This window comes from Oryctolagus cuniculus, chromosome 20 (genome assembly GCF_964237555.1).
Source record: "Oryctolagus cuniculus chromosome 20, mOryCun1.1, whole genome shotgun sequence".
Taxonomy (NCBI): Eukaryota; Metazoa; Chordata; class Mammalia; order Lagomorpha; family Leporidae; genus Oryctolagus; species Oryctolagus cuniculus.
In genome coordinates, this window is record NC_091451.1 from 26,753,629 (window position 1) to 26,772,339 (window position 18,711).

The 18,711-nt window shown below is 38.7% G+C and overlaps 1 protein-coding gene across 17 annotated transcripts in view; it reads right to left on the reverse strand.

The window, feature by feature from the left end:
- Positions 1-18,711, reverse strand: part of CEP128 (centrosomal protein 128) — a 475,965-nt gene that overhangs the window by 443,316 nt on the left and 13,938 nt on the right. For 16 of the 17 annotated variants that reach the window (XM_070065327.1, XM_070065329.1, XM_070065326.1 and 13 more), the window contains one exon: positions 225-386. In XM_070065327.1, coding sequence (XP_069921428.1) covers positions 225-371 — 147 coding nt within the window. In that variant the 5' untranslated portion in view covers positions 372-386. Of the gene's footprint in view, positions 1-224; positions 387-2,217; positions 2,340-18,711 lie in introns of all 17 variants that reach the window. The other variant, XM_070065330.1, reaches the window with a different exon arrangement.

The following is an 18,711-nucleotide window of genomic DNA, read 5'->3' on the forward strand; positions in this document are numbered from 1 at the left end:
TCAAGTCTCTGGAAAGAAATGCAGCCCTCCAAATCTCCTAGTTTTTAGTTCAAGACCAATGGTAGACTTCTGACTTACAGACCCATAAGATAATAAATTTTGCTATTTTAAGACCCCAGTTTTATGGTAATTTATTATAGCAACAAGAAAACTAATACACTCTCTGAAACTTACTCAGCTCAAGCTACTGAAAATCTGTGAAATGCAATCACTGTTTTACTAACCTGTAAAGTACTGGTGATAGTGTTGACCTTCTCGGTGACGTCTACTGCAGGATGACTTCGAATTCCCCTGTGAGTTGACCTGGCAGCCCATCGACTCAATCGGTCACGACAGTGGAAGCGGTCTGAATCACTGGACGATTCTGCCATTGATGTACATAAGTCCTCAAAAATAAATTCAGAGCAAAGTCTACTAAGCTATAAGAACATATTTATCTTCAAAAAATAAAAATACAACAAACACAGCACATACTATAAAAGAATCCTATGAACAGTGAAAAATCTCATGCATCTTCATTTAAAATATAGAAGTAAATGTTGTGAAAAAAAAAAAAAAAAAGAGGCACAGATTCTACTATAGGAATATGGCAGAAGACAGCATCTTTAACATCTCCACCAAAACAGACGGGCAAATATCTTGGGTGTAATTTCAAAAATTTAGAAAATTCTCTAGGTACTTTTTTTCTCTCATTTTTACCTCAATATCCTATTAATGCATAAGAAAATTATTTCATGCAAAAAAAGCCCAAAGTTTCAGAAAACTTTGTTGAAACACTTAAAAACAAAGAAATATTAAAAAAAAGAAACATCAGAGAAAAATCACTGATTAGAAGTAAACATTTATTGAGTATTCCAATACTTCCATTTTCTGTTTTATGTGGGGAAACTTCATCTTTAACATTAATTGTTATGATCTTCCTAAAATCTATGACTGTTTTTTCTAGCTTATTAATTTCAGTGTGATGAAACTTTTCTTTAATGACAAATTATTCTGGACCTCAAGGATCCTTATTTTGATTGCATCTGAGAAGAACATAAGTATATTTTCCCTTAAGAGAAAATAACCAGATTTTTCTAAATGTATAGACCCCAGAACATTTAATAAAGAAATCAGATTTTTAAAGTATTTAACAAAATTAACAAAAAATAAACAAGCAAGGATTCTCACTGTGAGCTTAGGTCTTTCAAATCAAAATACAATCTGTCCTTGCCATTTTGGAAAAAGAATCAACAAGCTATTCAACTTCACACTAACCGAGACAGGGCTAGAGAATATCCTATCCAACACCTACACTTCTCTGCCCATGGCTCTCAACTTTATTCTGCACCTATCTCCTCTGGAAGTAAAAACACAAACAAGAAACTAAAAGTCTCACATTGCATTTCCTAGCTCACAACTGTTTAAGGCCTAAAGAATGAAGTTATGAAGAAAAGAATCTCAAATACACAGACCATCTTTTAAAGGAAATTACTTGCTGTGTGTCTCATAAACATAGGCCACATGATCTAAAATCTTTTACTCTGTGTTCCAGTTTTTTCCAATTAGTGAAAGCAGGAAAAACCAACATTTTCTGAAAACCTGCTTTTATGCCAGGTACTTTATGGACATTTACATAGACAATAAAAATTAATTCTCTAAACAATGTATTAAAGTGAACACTATTAACCCCTAGTTTATACTGAGGCTATGAGGTGTGAAGTAATGTAACAACTCTGTAAGCAGCAGACCCAGGACTCAACCTGCAGTCTCTGCCTTCAGTGCTGTTCATGTCGCTGGGCTCTACAGTCTGTGACATACACATTGAATAATCATAATGAAAATTGCTTTAAAAAAATAACACAGGTCATGGCCTTTATGTGTCTAGTCTCAACCTTAATTTCTATTATTTTGAGCAATAAATAAACTCCTGTATCTGATGGAGCTTTAGCTGAGAGAGAGATTTAGAGTGCGGTGTATCTAAGAAATTTACATGGCTTTTTTTTTGAGCATTCAGCAACCATCAAGGATTTTAATTACATAAGTTCCATAAATGGTAAACTAATGAAAATTGAAGAATAAAAAACAGAAATATATTCTTTTCATGGTTAATCGAAACTTCAGACTCTTTTCAACTATCACTAACCTTTCAAAAGGTCAAATGTGATTCACATAAATGAGATAAGACCTAAACTTATATGTCGAGAAGAAGCTATAGTGACAAAGTGGCAGTCTTACCAAAATTGCCAGTCTATCCTTAACCACCTCACTGTTCCTCAGATAAGAAGTTGACAGAGGGAGAGAGGAACAAGTAAGAATGGAGTGGCCTCGGTAAGATGCTTACACCACATAATCAGAACCTAGGGGTAGAATGCATGGAGCATCAGCAAAATAGTTCCTGAGAGCCCCTTAATATAAGTGATTCGATAGGAAAACTACAATGCTGTTAGTGTCAATTATTCATTATGCATGAATTATTAACAATCTATTATTTTATACAATTTAAAAATTAATTTTACAAAAGTATAATGAATCCTAACATCATTTATCATTAATGAAAATTTAACCAGGCTTTTGAAAATCATCTCTCCAATGGTACTATATGTAATATATTAGATTCATCCCACATTAATCAAACCTATACTGAGAGTGGTCACATAAGAAAATTAATATGCATGGACATGAAAAAAAAAATGTTCAGCCTAATAATCTAAAAAATGTAGAAAAAAAACAGTGAGATGTCTTCCCATCTATTGTTTTATTTTAAATAATAATGTCTATGGTTAGTGAAGTTATAGGGGAAAGAGCATTCTGTCCTCTCTTAATGGGAATATGTAAATTGATATAACCCATCTGGATGTCAGGAGACAGCAGGCAGCAAGCACAGTTTGTACCTTCCATCAAGTAATTAATTACCTGTCCAAGAATTTCCCCTACATGAACACCTGAAATACATACAAAAATTTATATGTAGGGGCTGGCACTGTGGTGTTGCAGGTAACGCCTACGCCTGCAGTGTAGGCATCCCATGTGAGCACCAGTTCAAGTCCCAGCTGCTCCACTTCTGATCCAGCTCTCTGCTATGGCCTGGGAAAGCAGTGGAAGATGGCTCAAGTCCTTGGGCCCCTGCACCCTCATGGGAGACCTGGCTTCAGAACAGCACTGCTCCGGGCTGCTACGGCCAACTGGGAAGCAAACCAGTGGATGGAAGACCTCTCTCTCTCACTGTCTCTGTCTTTTTCTCTCATTCTCTCTCTGTAACTCCACCTTTCAAACAAAATAAATAAATCTTAGAAAAAAAAATTATATGTAAGGATATTCACTGTAAAGCTACAGAAGGAAAATAAAAACAACTTAAATTATAAAATACAGTACATGTGCATAAAATGAAAAAGTACACGAACAATAAAAACCCTGTTTTGGGTGTGGGCATTTCATGTAACAGTAAGATGTCGTTTGAGATACCCACATCGCATTTCAAAGTTTTTGATTTCTAGTCCCAGCTCCACTACTGAGTCTATCGTTCCTGCTAATGCAGACCCTGGGAAGCAGCAGGTGATCAATCAAGTACTTGGGTCCTTGACATCCGTATGGGAGATCCAGTCTGAGTTCTTAGCCACAGATTTCAGAAGCCTGGCCCTGTCCCAGATGTTCCAATCATCAGAGTGAACCAATTTTTTAAAAATAAATAAGCAATATTTTTTAAATAAAAACCTTGTCCTTAAAGAATACTTGTAAAGCAAGGGATGAAAGTATGAAATCAAATTACATAATGTTACCTATGTTTGTACATAAATTACCCGTCTATAAATTTAGAGGCATGGGAAAGAGCAGGGATAAAAGAAAGAAAAATGCATCAAAAATATTTTTCCTTTCAGAGTTTTTGCCATTTTGTATTTTTTAAACATTTTATAAATTCTCTACAAAGGATGTATATTCATGTATAATCTTAATTAAAATATAATATATATAAAGGTAAACAAATATAAAGATCACCTTCAGAGATGGCAAGTTAGCAGTGTAATAACAGAGTAATAGGCTGAAAAGCATAAAAATGAATTTAAATAAAAGTTCTCTATTCAGAACTCCCTTTTTCTTGGTGCCTATTTGCCTTTCCTCTCTGGCTACTTCTTACCTTACTATTTTCCCACCGTGTATCTAGATAGGAACCACGTCACTAGTTCTCACCAACCGATGAGCTGAAGAAATGGGAACATAATGCCAGTCTCTCCTATTTCATAATAAAGAACACTGGCTAGAAAACTGAACTATTTATCATGAGTTTATGAGCTAGAAGAAAAAAAAATTTTTGTTTATTATTGTCTGTAATTTTGCTGAAGGACAGCTTTGTAAAATTGACTCACTTAAGGAAACACTATAAATGCTGGAATACACTTAAAATTCAAGTACTATATAGAGCCCAGCATTGTAGCACAGCATTTAAGCCACCACTTTCAATACCAGCATACCATTTTGGAGCACCAGTTCACATCCTAGATGCTCTGTTTCTGATCCAACTCCCTGTCAATGTGCCTGAGAACGCAGCAGAGGATGGCCCAGACAGTTGGGCCCCTGTCAACCATGTGAGAAAACAGGGTGGCAATCCTGACTTAAGGCTGTGACTGGACCAGTTCCAGCCAATGCAGTCTTTCGGGGAGTGATCCAGTAGATGGACTCGCTCTTTTCCCCCTCCCTCTCTCTCTCTGTCACTCTGCCTTTCAAATAAATAATTAAACCTTGTTAAGAATTAAAGTATTATGTGTGCTGTACCATGCAAATTAACAGTAAAACTACTACTCAAACAGTATTTTATACATTGTTTGTCTGTGTTGGTGCAGACTGTTGAAATCTTTACTTAGTATACACTAAGTTGATCTTCTGTATATAAAGATAATTGAAAATGAATCTTGATAAAGAATGGGATGGGAGAGGGAACGGGAGATGGGATGGTTGCAGGGGAGAGGGAGGTTATGGGGAGAAAAGTTGCTATAATTCAAAAGTTGTAGCTGGGAAATTTATATTTATTAAATAAAAGGTGAAAAAAGAAAAAAAAAGAATTAAAGTATTATGTAAAAATATATTAATATATGTTTACCTTGCTTATATAACCAAATTGTACTTTGAAAATAAATTCAAAATAGTTCATTAGTGATACATAATCAATATTACAACCTGAAGCCCAAAGAAGAATTAAGTAGAGTAGAAAAACATCCATGTATGCTCAAGGAAATTTTCCATCATTATTTTTAAAGATTTAAAAGAAAAAAAATAAACTGGATGAGAAATCTATTTTCATTATCATAACAAATGTTAGCATGACACTTGATGAAAGAAATGAAGGAACTGCTACATTTGAACAATGACTACACTCCTGAAAAATAATTTAAAGAAACACTTTTAGTGAAAGGTGAGAAAGTTATTTCCTTCAACTAGAGAATAAGCAATAAATGCTCTTCTGCAGCTCACTACTACTTACCAATGCAACAAAGTTTCTCAATAAGGAGAAAGCAATAGTATTTGTGCTGTCTGCTTCTCAGACCATGGGCTTTTTCTAAGAATCTAGAAAGGACTGAGACGAGAGGATGCCCTTGGGTCAAAGACCCTAGAATTTAAGAAAAGCTCTGGGTTTGAAAAATGGATGGTACATTTCTCAGAATAGTTTAGCTGCTCCCAACAAACCAGTACTTAAAGATATAAATATTGCTGTTCCTGCCTTAATGAACCATATAAAGAAGACTCACAGCCAATAGAAGAAGTAATGAACTCTCATGATTTCCCTCCCACTGAGAAACTCTCCATCGAAAACAAATGCTCACATGCAAACCTGAACACTGTGACCAGAGAGAATAAAACTGCATTCAAACCGTTAGTAAGAGGATTGGGAGGCAATAAGCCTTCCAACTCAAGTCCATCTCTTTTGTTATTTGACCTAAAGAGCCATCAGATTGTCTTCATTATAATCATGCACATTTGTATGTATGAGAGCTGTAATTTATTGATTCTCAAATCTCTTTTCCTCAGAGTCAGTTTTAAACAATTAGGATTTGCAAGCTGTTCCATAAAAGATAAGCACCTAGCATCAAGGATGACATTTCACAAAGGCTCACTAGTGCATGCTAAGCAGGTGACTGCTTCTATGGCCTCCAAGTGCCTCCGCAGTCCCTGTCCAAGGCAACTGTCCTCAAAGATGTTCAAGGTAATGATGCTGAAGCATACAGGAGAGATATATACTTTTAGCTTAATCATTAACCAAGTTCATATTTTAGAATGCATTTCTAATTGTTCCAATAGCTATAGGCCTTGGAAGCTTTGCCTCGCCCTTCAAGTGAAAAAGTTAACAAGTTAGCAAACATTACCATGTGGAAACCAATCATCAAATATGCCTGTCCTCTTTACATGAATGCTCTTCTGTAACTTCATCTCAAACCCCTTTGGTAAAATCACATATTAAAAATCAATTGTCCAGGGGACGGCACCATGGCTCACTTGGTTAATCCTCCACCTGTGGCACCAGCATCCCATATGTGCGCCGGGTTCTAGTCCCAGTAGCTCCTCTTCCAGTCCAGCTCTCTGCTGTGGCCCGGGAGGGCACTGGAGGATGGCCCAAGTGCTTGGGCCTCTGCACCCTCATGGGAGACCAGGATGAAGCACCTGGCTCCTGGCTTCGGATCAGCACAGCACCAGGCGTAGCAGCCATTTGGGGGATGAACCAACAGAAGGAAGACCTTTCTCTCTGTCTCTCTCTCACTGTCTAACTCTGTCAAATAAATTTAAAAAAAAAAAAATCAGTTGTCCAGTACATCAACCAAATCTCTGTGAAACTGGTGAATAGAATCCACAGAATGGGTCAAAGATACTTAAACTCAATTCATTCATCATCTACTTAGTTGTCACTAGGAAATGAAAGATGAAAGTAAATAAGTCAAAATCCTTAATGAGATAGAAAGACTTAGAAGACTATTATATATAGTGATCCAAGTAACAGGACAAAACCCAGATGGAATCAGGTCAAGATCTTTCCACTCCTCCTGAAGGGTGAGTAGAAGTTTGACAGATGGATGAGATAAGGAAACAGGATCCAGCTTAAAAAAAAAAAAAAAAAAAAAAAAAAAAAAAAAAAAAGAAGCAACTAAAAGGTTAAAATAAGCAAAGATCTTTTTATTTTTTAAAACTTGGAGGGGCAAGGAAGGATTTTCCAACCACTGATGTACACCCCCAATGTCCAGACTCAAAAGTCAAGGCTAAGCCAGGGCTGTGACAGACCGAAGCCAGGAGCCTGGAAGCAGGTCTCCCATGTGGGTGGCCAGAGTCCAAACATTTGAGCTGTCATCTGCTGCCTCCCAAAGTCTATTTTAGCAGGAAGATGAATCAGAAGCAGAGCTAGGATTTGAATCTAGGCACTCTAATATGGGATACAGGCATCCCAGTGTCTTCACCACTGTTTGTTTGTTTGCTTGTTTGTTTTAAAGATTTATTTTTATTTATTTGAAAGACAGAGTTACAGAGAGATGAGAAACAGAGAGAGAGGTCTTTCATCTGCTGGTTAACTCCCCAGATGGCCACAACAGCCGGAGCTGCACCAATCCAAAGCCAGGAGCTTCTTCTGGGTCTCCCACGTGCATGCAGGGGCCCAAGGACTTTGGCCATCTTCTACTGCTTGCTGGATGGGAAGAGAGGCAGCTGGAACTAGAACTGGTGCCCATATGGGATGTTGGCACTTAAGGCCAGGGCATTAATCCACTGAGCCACAGTGCCAGCCCCTTTACCACTGTATGAAATGCCAGCCACTGGCAGAGTTCTTGCATCCTTCTACCAGGGCACTTCTGCCTTCATCTGATTTTCATGCAATGGTTTCATATAGTAAAGACTTTTTTTTAAAGGATCTGATTATTATCAAAACCAAAGAAAAATATTTATTACTAAAGGAAAACCACTAAAGAACCTTGAATGGAGAGTGACATGGTAATAAGCTTATCAACAGGGAGATTTCTTGGGAGGCTACTGAAATGTTAGATAATAAACGGTGAGCACCTGAGATCAGGACGGTGGCGATGAAGAGTAGCAGGAATGAGCGCCATGTAAGAGCAAGTTAAACAGTAAAAGAAGAATCAGAGAGGAGTCCAAGATGCTGGAATAGGAAGGGAGCTTAATGCTCTAGCCTAGGAGAAGACAGTTTAAAAAAAGTGGAGAGGTTTAGTCTCAGGGAAGATTTAGGGAAAAAATGGAAGAAGAAACTCTACCGAAATTAGAGAGACATGGTGGACCTACGTAGAGGGCGTGGGTGCCCACGGCTCGGGACTCCAGCAACTGAGAGCCTACGCACCAGTGTGGAAAGTGAGGTGAGACCAGACCGCAGCAGTCCAAGCCACTGTGAAAAAGTGGCAGGAAGAGCCCAGAGGGGGAAAGTACACCAGTCAAACTAAAGGAGAAAGAAAAAAAAAAAAAAAGGACAGGACATACATGTTTCTCTCTCTGATCGCTTTGCAAAGGTATACTGTGAAAAGCTGATAGAGCAGGTGCCATTTTGGAAATACATAACAGCTGTACCAGCTCATGCTTGCACCTAGCAATCAGCTGAGCAGAGAATCCTGACTCTTGCAGGGATAATTAACAGAGGGCTAGGAGCTTGTGACTAAGTGGAGCTTCTGAACCCAGACTGTGAAAAAAACTGAGGGTGTGTGGGAGAATTCACGGTGTTGCTGGGACTCTGAGCAGTCTCAGGGGAAGATACCACAAGCTTGGAGGTTCCTGGTTATCTGGTTACAGACATTGCGGGGGAATCTGAGCTTACACTGACGACTGCACAGATCCTTTGTGTGGTCCTTGGGACAGAGCAAATATTATACCCACTGGTGCTAGCACTCAGGCACAGGTCTCCATCAAGAAGAGCTCAGCTGAGCAGAATATATTTACCTTCTGATTAAAAAAGAGAGAGAAAAGATTTACCATGCCAAACCTCAGTATGCAACCTTAGGCACACCCTTAGCCCTGGAGAACTAAAGAGAGCTCACTGGCCACATCTACCACAAGTCTCTAGAGATTCACTGAAAGCAGACAGTCCACTTATCTAGTCATAAATGATAAAAGATGCCACCGGGGGGGGGGGGGGGGGGGGATGAAGAAGAAACCAACGGGTATCTCAACAAACGACAAATAACAAATGCAACAATCCAAGAAACAAGAATAAGGAAGACAAAATGACGCTCTCAAAAGAAGATAAGACATCAATACTAGATTATGAAGATGATGAGACAGAAGAAATGCAAGAAATGGAACTCAAAAAATTAATCATAACATTACACAGAAGTAATCAAAAGTATACACACAAACTGCTGAAATCCATGCAGGACATGAAAGAAAATCTCTCCCATGAAATTGAGATCTTAAAGAGAAACCAAAATGGAATGAAGAATTCAATAGAACAAATAAAAAATGCAGTGGAGAGCCTTAAGAACAGAATCAATGCGGCAGAAGAGAGAATATCAGACTTAGAAGACAGAGCACAGGAGAGTATACAATCAAACCAAAGACAAGAAGAGGAAACTAGAAAACTAAAAAAACACTGTTGGGAATCTATAGGATACTATAAAAAAAAAAAAAATGGGTTCTAGGAGTTCCTGAAGGCACGGAGGCAAAGAAATGATTAAAGGGCCTTTTTAGTGAAATACTAGCAGAAAATTTCCCAGGTGTGGAGAAAGAAAGAGACATCCAAGTACAGGAAGCACACAGAACTCCCAACAGACATGACCAGAAAATATCCTCACCACGACACACTGTAATCAAACTCACCACAGTGAAACATAAAGAGAAGATTCTAAAGCATGCAAGAGAGAAACGCCAGATTACTTTCAGAGGATCTCCAATTAGACTCACAGCAGACTTACCAGAAACCCTGCAGGTTAGGAGAGAATGGTGAGATATAGCCCAAGTACTAAGAGAAAAAAAACTGTCATCCCAGAATATTATACCCTGCAAAGCTCTCATTTGTGAATGAAGGTGAAATACAGACCTTTCATCACAAACAAAAATTGAAAGAATCTGTCACCACTTGTCCAGCCCTGCAAAAGATGCTTAAAGATGTGTTACACACAGAAACATAGTCATCAATATGAAAGAAGGTAAAGGAAGAAATCTCTCAGTAAAAGATCAAAAGAAGTTCAAAGTATAAATTACAAATATATTTGGAAAAATAGCAGGGCAAAGTCATTACTTATCAATAGTCACACCAAATGTAAATGGCCTAAACTCTCCAGTTAAAAGGCACAGACTGGGTGAATGCATTAAAAAACAAAACCCATCTATTTGCTGCTTACAAGAAACACATCTTTCCAAAAAAAGGTGCATGCAGACTGAAAGTGACAGGTTGAAAAAAGATATTCCATGCCAACAGAAACCAAAAAAGAGCTAGCATAGCCATCTTAATATCAGACAAAATAAACTTTAACTCAAACTGTTAAAAGAGGCAAAGAAGGGCACTATAAGGGATCAATTCAACAGGAAGATGCAACTACTATAAACGTATATGCACTTAATGACAAGGCACCTGGCTATTTAAAAGAAATGTTAAGGTACTTAAAGGGAGACTTAGACTCCAATACAATAGTATAGGGAGACTTCAATACTCCATTTTCAGCAATGGACAGATCAGCCAGACAGAAAATCTACAAGGAAATAGCAGACTGAATCGACTCTATAAATCAAATGGACCTAACAAATATCTTTAGAACTTTTTATCCTATACTTAAAGAATAGACATTCTTCTCAATGGTGCATGGAACTTTCTTTGGGATTGACCACATACTTAGCTATAAAGCAAGTCTCAGCAAATTCAAAAAAAAATTGAAATTATACCATGCATCTTCTCGGACCACAGTGGAATGAAGCTGGAAATCAGTAACTGAGGAATTGCTAGAGCATGTCCAAACACATGGAGACTAAACAATATGCTCCTGAATGAACAGTGGGTCATAGAAGAAATCAAAAGAGAAATTAAAAAGTTTCAGGAAACAAATGAAGATGACAACACATCAAAACTTATGGGATACAGCAAAAGCAGTATTAAGAAGAAAGTTTACAGCAATAGGTGCCTACATCAAGAAATTGGAAAAGCACCACATAAATGAGCTATCAGTGCATCTGAAGGATCTAGAAAAACAACAGCAAACCAAACCAAAAACTAATAGGAGAAAAGGAATAATTAAAATTAGAAAAGAAATCATCAGAATTAAATAAAAAAAATTACAAAAGACAGGCAAAATGAAGAGCTGGTTTTTGGAAAAAATAAACAAAATGGACACACCATTGGTCCAACTAACAAAAAAAAAAAAAAAAGGAGAGAGAAGACCCAAATCAATAAAATTAGAGGTGAAAATGGAAATGTAACAACAGACACAAAGAAATAAAGAGTCATTAGAAATTACCACAAAGAGTTGTATGCCAATAAACTGGGAAACCTAGCAGAAATTGACAGGTTCCTGGATACATACAACCTACCTAAATGAGCCATGAAGACACAGAAAACCTAAATAGACTCATAACAAAGACAGAAACTGAATCAGTTATAAATGCCCTCCCAACAAAGAAAAGCCCAGGACCAGATGGAATCAGTACTGAATGCTACAAGACATTTAAAGAAGAACTAACTCCAATTCTTCTCAAATTACTCAGAATAATCGAAAAAGAGGTAATCCTCCCAAATTCTTTCTATGAAGCCAGCATCAACTTAGTTCCTAAACCTGAAAAAGATGCAACAGAGAAAGAGAATTACAGACCAATTTCACTGATGAATATAGATGCAAAAATCTACAACAAAATTCTAGCCAATAGACTCTAACAACACATCAGAAAGATCATCCACCCAGACCAAGTGGGATTTATCCCTGGTATTTGCAAATCAATCAATGTGATATACCACATTAACAAACTCAATAGATGCAGAGAAAGCATTCGATAAAATTCAACACCCTTTCATGATGAAAACTCTAAGCAAATTGGGTATAGAAGGAACATTCCTCAATACAATCAAAGCAATTAATGAAAAACCCACAGCCAGCATACTATTGAATGGGGAAAAGTTGGAAGCATTTCCACTGAGATCTGGTAACAGACAGGGATGCCCACTCTCACCACAGCTATTCAATATAGTTCTGGAAGTTTTAGCTAGAGCCATTAGGCAAGAAAAAGAAATTAAAGGGATACAAATTGGGAAGGAAGAAGTCAAACTATCCCTCTTTGCAGATGATATGATTCTTTATTTAGGGGATTCAAAGAACTCTACAAAGAGACTATTGGAACTCATAGAAGAGTTTGGCAAAGTAGCAGGATATAAAATCAATGCACAAAAATCAGCAGCCTTTGTATACACAGGCAATGTCATGGCAGAGACAGAACTTCTAAGATCAATCCCATTCACAATAGCTACAAAAAAAAAAATCAAATACCTTGAAATAAACTTAACCAAGGATGTCAAAGATCTCTACAATGAGCATTACAACTCCTTAAAGAAATAGAATAAGATACAAAAAAAGTGGAAAAACCTTCCATGTTCATGGATTGGAAGAATCAATATCATCAAAATGTCCATTCTTCCAAAAGCAATTTACAGATTCAAAGTGATACCAATGAAAACACCAAAGACATTCTTCTCAGATCTGGAAAAAATGCTGAAATTCATATGGTGACACAGGAGACCTCAAAGAGCTAAAGCAATCTTTTACAACAAAAACAAAGCCAGAGGCATCAAAATACCAGACTCAAGACACACTACAGGGCAACAGAATAGAAACACCAGAAATCAATCCAAACATCAATAATCAACTTATATTTGATCAAGGATCTAAAACCAATTCCTAGAACAAGGACAGTCTATTCAGCAAATGGTGCTGGGAAAACTGGATTTCCACGTGCAGAAGTATGAAGCAAGACCTCTAACTTACACCTTACTCAAAAATCCACTCAATATGGCTTAAAGATCTAAATGTAAGACTTGACACCATCAAATTATTAGAGAACATCAGAAAAACCCTGCAAGATAGAGGTACAGGCAAAGACTTCTTGGAAAAGACCCCAGAGGCACATGCAGTCAAAGCCAAAATTAACAACTAGGATTACATCAAATTGAGAAGTTTCTGTATTGCAAAAGAAACAGGAAAGTGAAGAGGCAACCGACAGAATGGGAAAAAATATTTGCAAATTATGCAACAGATAAAGGATTAATAACCAGAACTACAAAGACATCAAGAAACTCCACAGCAACAAAACAAACAACCCACTTAGGAGATGGCTCAAGGACCTAAACAGACATTTTTCAAAAGAGGAAATCCAAATGGCCAACGGACAAATGAAAAAATGTTCAGAATCACTAGCCATCAGGGAAATGCAAATCAAAATCACAAAGAGGTTTCACCTCACCCCCATAAGAATGACTTACATACAGAAATCAACAAACAACAGATGCTGGCGAGAAAAGGCACACTACAGTAATCCACTGTTGGTGGGAATGCAAACTGGTAAAGCCACTATGGACGAGAGTTTGGGGATACCTCAGAAATCTGAATATAGCCCTACCACATGACCCAGCCATCCCACTCCTTGGAATTTACCCAAGGAAAATTAAATTGGCAAATAAAAGAGCTATCTGTACCTCAATGTTTATTGCAGCTCACTTCACAATAGCTAAGACATGGAATCAACCTAAATGCCCATAACAGAAGACTAGATAAAAAAATAATTATGGGATATGTACTCTATGGAATACTACACAGTGGTAAAAAAAAAAAGAAAGAAATCTAGTCATTTGCAACAAAATGGAGGAATCTGGAAAACATCATGCTGAGTGAAATAAGCCAGTCCCAAAGGGACAAATGTCATATGTTCTCCCTGATCTGTGACAACTGAGCACCTAAAAGGAAAACTGTAGAAGTGAAACTGACACTATGAGAAGCAATGACTTGATCAGCCCTTGTCCTGACTATCAAGGAACAGCTTACTATTTTATTCTTTTTAGTATTTCCTTCTATTTAATACCATCGGTTGAACTCTTTACTTAACACAGAATTATTCCTAGGTACTTAAATGCAATTGAAAATTGATCCCTGTTAAAAATAAAAGTGGGGGCCGGCGCCACAGCTCAACAGGCTAATCCTCCGCCTTGCGGTGCTGGCACACCGGGTTCTAGTCCCGGTCGGGGCACCAGATTCTGTCCCGGTTGCCCCTCTTCCAGGCCAGCTCTCTGCTGTGGCCAGGGAGTGCAGTGGAGGATGGCCCAAGTCCTTGGGCCCTGCACCCACATGGGAGACCAGGAGAAGCACCTGGCTCCTGCCTTCGGATCAGCGTGGTGCGCCGGCCACAGCGCGCTGACCTTGGCGGCCATTGGAGGGTGAACCAACGGCAAAGGAAGACCTTTCTCTCTGTCTCTCTTTCTCACTCTCCACTCTTCCTGTCAAAAAATAAAAATAAAAAATAAATAAATAAAAGCGGGAGCCGGTGTCGTGGCTCAATAGGCTAATCCTCTGCCTGAGGCACCAGTACACCGGGTTCTAGTCCCGGTCAGGGCGCCAGTTCTGTCCCCGTTGCTCCTCTTCCAGTCCAGCTCTCTGCTGTCGCCTGGGAGTGCAGTGGGCCCTGCACCCACATGGGAAACCAGAAGAAGCACCTGGCTCCTGGCTTTGGATCAGTGTGGTGCGCCGGCCGCAGCGGCCATTGGGGGATGAACCAATGGAAAAGGAAGTCCTTTCTCTCCGTCTCTCTCTTTCTCATTGTCCACTCTGTCAAAAAAGTAAATAAATAAAATAAAAGTGGGAATAAGAGAGGGAGGAGATGTATAGTTCGGCACACACTCCCTCGGACTTACCATAAGGGTAAAGCTAAAAACTTGCCATGGAACTCCAATTCCCATTAAGTTGGCAGGTACTAATGTCATCTTACTAGTTAAAGTGACCAGTTTAAATTCATAACTGATCATAAAGACAAGATTAAGTTTCAAAGGTATCACATAAATAAGACCAGTGTCTGCTAATAATAATTCATAGAATTTAAAAGGAGAATGATACAACATGGGAAGTGGGATACACAGCAAACTCGCAGAATGACAAATGCCCTAAACAGTACTCTAGCCTCAGAATCAACCTGTAAGGCATTTGAATCTGGCTAAAAAGCCCATGAGAGTATTTCAGGCATGGAAAGCCAAGATACTGTGGGAAAAAAGACCTAAATCAAAAATCACTGTGAATGAGATCTGGTGGAAAGAAGGAACCATCAAAGAAGAAGGTACCTTTCTCTGAAGGGAGGAGAGAACTTCTACTTTGATTATGGCCTTGTCTAAATAAGTTCAGAGTTGGTGAACTCAAGAGGCTTCCACAGCCTTTGCAGCTCATGACAGGGGCCTCAGGTGATTACTGACGTCATAAATAAGAGTGTCAGTTGTTAAATCAACAATAGGAGTCACTGTGAACTTGTAGGACCTACATGTAGGTCCCATGTAGGACCTCTGTCCTTAATGTGTTGTACTATGAGAATTAATGGTTAAACTAGTCTTCAAACAGTACTTTATACTTTGTCCGTGTGGGTGCAAACTGCTGAAATCTTTACTTAATATAGAGTTGATCTTCTGTATATAAAGATAATTAAAAATGAATCTTGATGAAGAATGGGATGGGAAAGGGAGTAGGAGATGGGATGGTTTGTGGGTGGGAGGGTGGTTATGGGGGGAAGAACCAATATAATCCAAAAGTTGCACTTCTGAAATTTATATTTATTAAATAAAAGTTTTCTATTAAAAAAAAAGAAGTAGAAAACCCCTGAAAAACTGTAACATACAAAAGGTAGAAAGAAGAGGGGCCGGTGCCATGGCATAGTAGGTTAATCCTCTGCCTGCAGTGCTGGCATCCCATATGGGCGCTGGTTCTAATCCCAGCTGCCCCTCTTCCCATCCAGCTCTCCGCAATGGCCTGGGAAAGCAGTAGAAGATGGACCAAGTCCTTGGGACCCTTGCACCCGCATGGGAGACCAGGAAGAAGCTCCTAACTCCTGACTTCAGATCAGCACAGCTCCAGCCATTTCAGCCATCTGGAGAGTGGACCAACGGAAGGAAGACCTCTCTCTCTGTCTCTACCTCTCACCGTCCGTAAATCTACCTCTCAAATAAATAAAATTTAAAAAAAAAAAAAAGAAGAAGAAGAAAAAAGTAGTAATGAGACTGAGGAAACATGAGAAGCAGGTGGAAAACTAGGAGAAATGACATCACAAATTATGGAAAGGAGGGTTTCTTGCTACCATAGCAAAATACACCCACATATAATATGTAAACAAACTGGAGTAGCTTGATTTGCCTTGTGGTGGGAGGAATCTGGCCCATGGGACATAGCTTGCCACCTCTTGCTTTATGTTTAACTTTTTCTGTCAAATTACTGTGGGCTGTTGACATTGGACTGCCCCTTTAAGTTTCTGCTTTCTGAAGGTTACTCAACAGGGTAACTCTATCCTGGCCTGAGTGATTGCAAGTCCCTCCGATGAGAACTTCACTCAGCAGGTTTTCTGAATACTCACTCCCTGTTAATACCTAATCCATAAAGCTTCCTCAAATTCCCAGCCGGTTGGGGAGGACAGATTCAAGCAATTTGTCCTGCCTGTTATCGGCCATTCATAAGATCTTTTTCCTCTCAGAAAAATGACATCACAGAGCATGATGGGGAGTAAGAGGAAGTGAACCTTCCTCGTTTTATAACAGTGGCTATCTCCCTTGAGAGAAACACTGATTGGGCTGTGACATACAAATTCAACAGACAAGTCAAGTAAGAAAAGGAATACAAAGCATCTTTTGGAATTGTCAGTGAACATATCAAAAGAAGTCTTGGTAAAACAGCATAAATGAGGAAGATGGCCAGTTACAGTAACACATGGTGGGTAAAGGAGCAGAAGCAAAAAGTATAAATTACGCCTTGAAGTCTGGATGTGTGAAGAGATTAAATATTAACTAGAAAGGGATCATTCATGGCATATAAGCCTCATAAAGCAAAACATCTGGAATTGTGACACAAAGCAGATGCAACAGACAAGACCATAGACTTCAGACAGTAAGTACCGACTGCTAGGATCTGTGCGAGCAAACCATTTGTTGTCCAGAGTGCTGTGAAATACCAGCTGAGGATTTGGCTACATTTCTTTCAGGCAAGCATTATGGCCAATTTCCCTCACCCTCTGGAATTACTTCCTAACTTTCAAGCCTCCTGTCTTAATAAGTTATGCAAATCATGGTCTTCATCCTGCAATTACTCAAACTGCAGTACCAGATGATCTGGCCAACTGCTGCCTGGCCAATTTTAAGGATCAGGGAAAAGAAAATGATGTTCTCACTCAAAAACTCAAAGTTGGATCTTTGGTAAAAGTATAATAAGCAGATGTTAAAATTAAGGTCAATAGAAAAGGTTTTTTAAAATATATTGATAAAGCAGAGAGACAGTGCATCTAAAAACTGGAGCATATAGTTGGAAGTCAGAGTATGCGAAGTATAAACATAAAAACCACTATTTACTGAGCACCTAGCTAAGTGCCTCAGTAAAAGCTGACTTATTCTCAGGCCAACCTTGCAAGGCAAGATTTGTAGCCTTGCTGAGACCAAGGATTTTATCTTGTTTACTACTCTATTCTCAGTCCCTGTTAACTAAATACTTTCTCTTTTTACCAAAAAAAAAAAAAAAAAAAAAAAAAAAAAGAGAGAGAGAGACTAAGGCTCCCAATAGTTAGGCTGGCAGAGCCTGTACTCAAATGATAATCTTCAAACAATGTCCTAAACAAACAGAAGATCCTACAACTTGAAACATACAATATAAAAATAAAGACTAGGGGCAGCACTGTGTAGCCGGTAAAGCCACCACCAGCAGTGCTGACATCCCAAATGGGTGCCAGTTCGAGTCCCTGCTGCTCCTCTTCTGATCCAGCTCTCTGCTTTGGCCTATGAAAGCAGTAGAAGATGGCTCAAGTACTTGGGCCCCTGGAAGAAGCTCCTAGAACCTGGCTTCAGATCAGCGCAGCTCCAGCCATTGTGGCCAGTTGGGGAGTGAACCAGTGGATAGAAGACCTCTCTCTCTCCTCTCTCTTTTTATGCCTCTCCTTTTCTCTCTGTGTAACTCTGACTTTCAAGTAAATAAATAAATCTTTAAAAAAAAAAAATAAAGACCAAATTTTTAGCTTTCTTTCCTGAAAATTATAACAATATAAATTGTACAGTATTACTTGCTTCCATTTATACAAAGGCATAATCCTCTTCTACTTTACTGCAATAATTCCATCAATTTATTGTTCCAAGAGCTTTATGTGCACTATCATTTAATCCTTATCAAATATTATTCTATTTTATAGAAAAAAATAAACTAAGGCTTACAGAAGTAAAGTAACTTAGTAAGTGGCAGAATCAGGATTCAAATCCGAGCAAGAAGGCTGTCTCCAAAGGGCAGCCTTTCATCACTATGCTATTGCCCGCAAGTGTTAGCCAAGAGAAGGAAAAATACAAAAAACAGGTATGACTGAAGTAGACAGGCTAAACTGATTAGGTTTGGGATCTGGAAGACCACGCCTTTGCCACGCCCCTGTGTAACCTTACACCCTACCTCATACCCTCACCACGCCCCCGTGCGACATCATGCTCTACCTGACCATACCTGAGCGCCCATCTGGCCACAAGCCACTCCCCCGTGAAAAATATATAAAAGACAAGGAGCATCCCAAAAGGTTCTC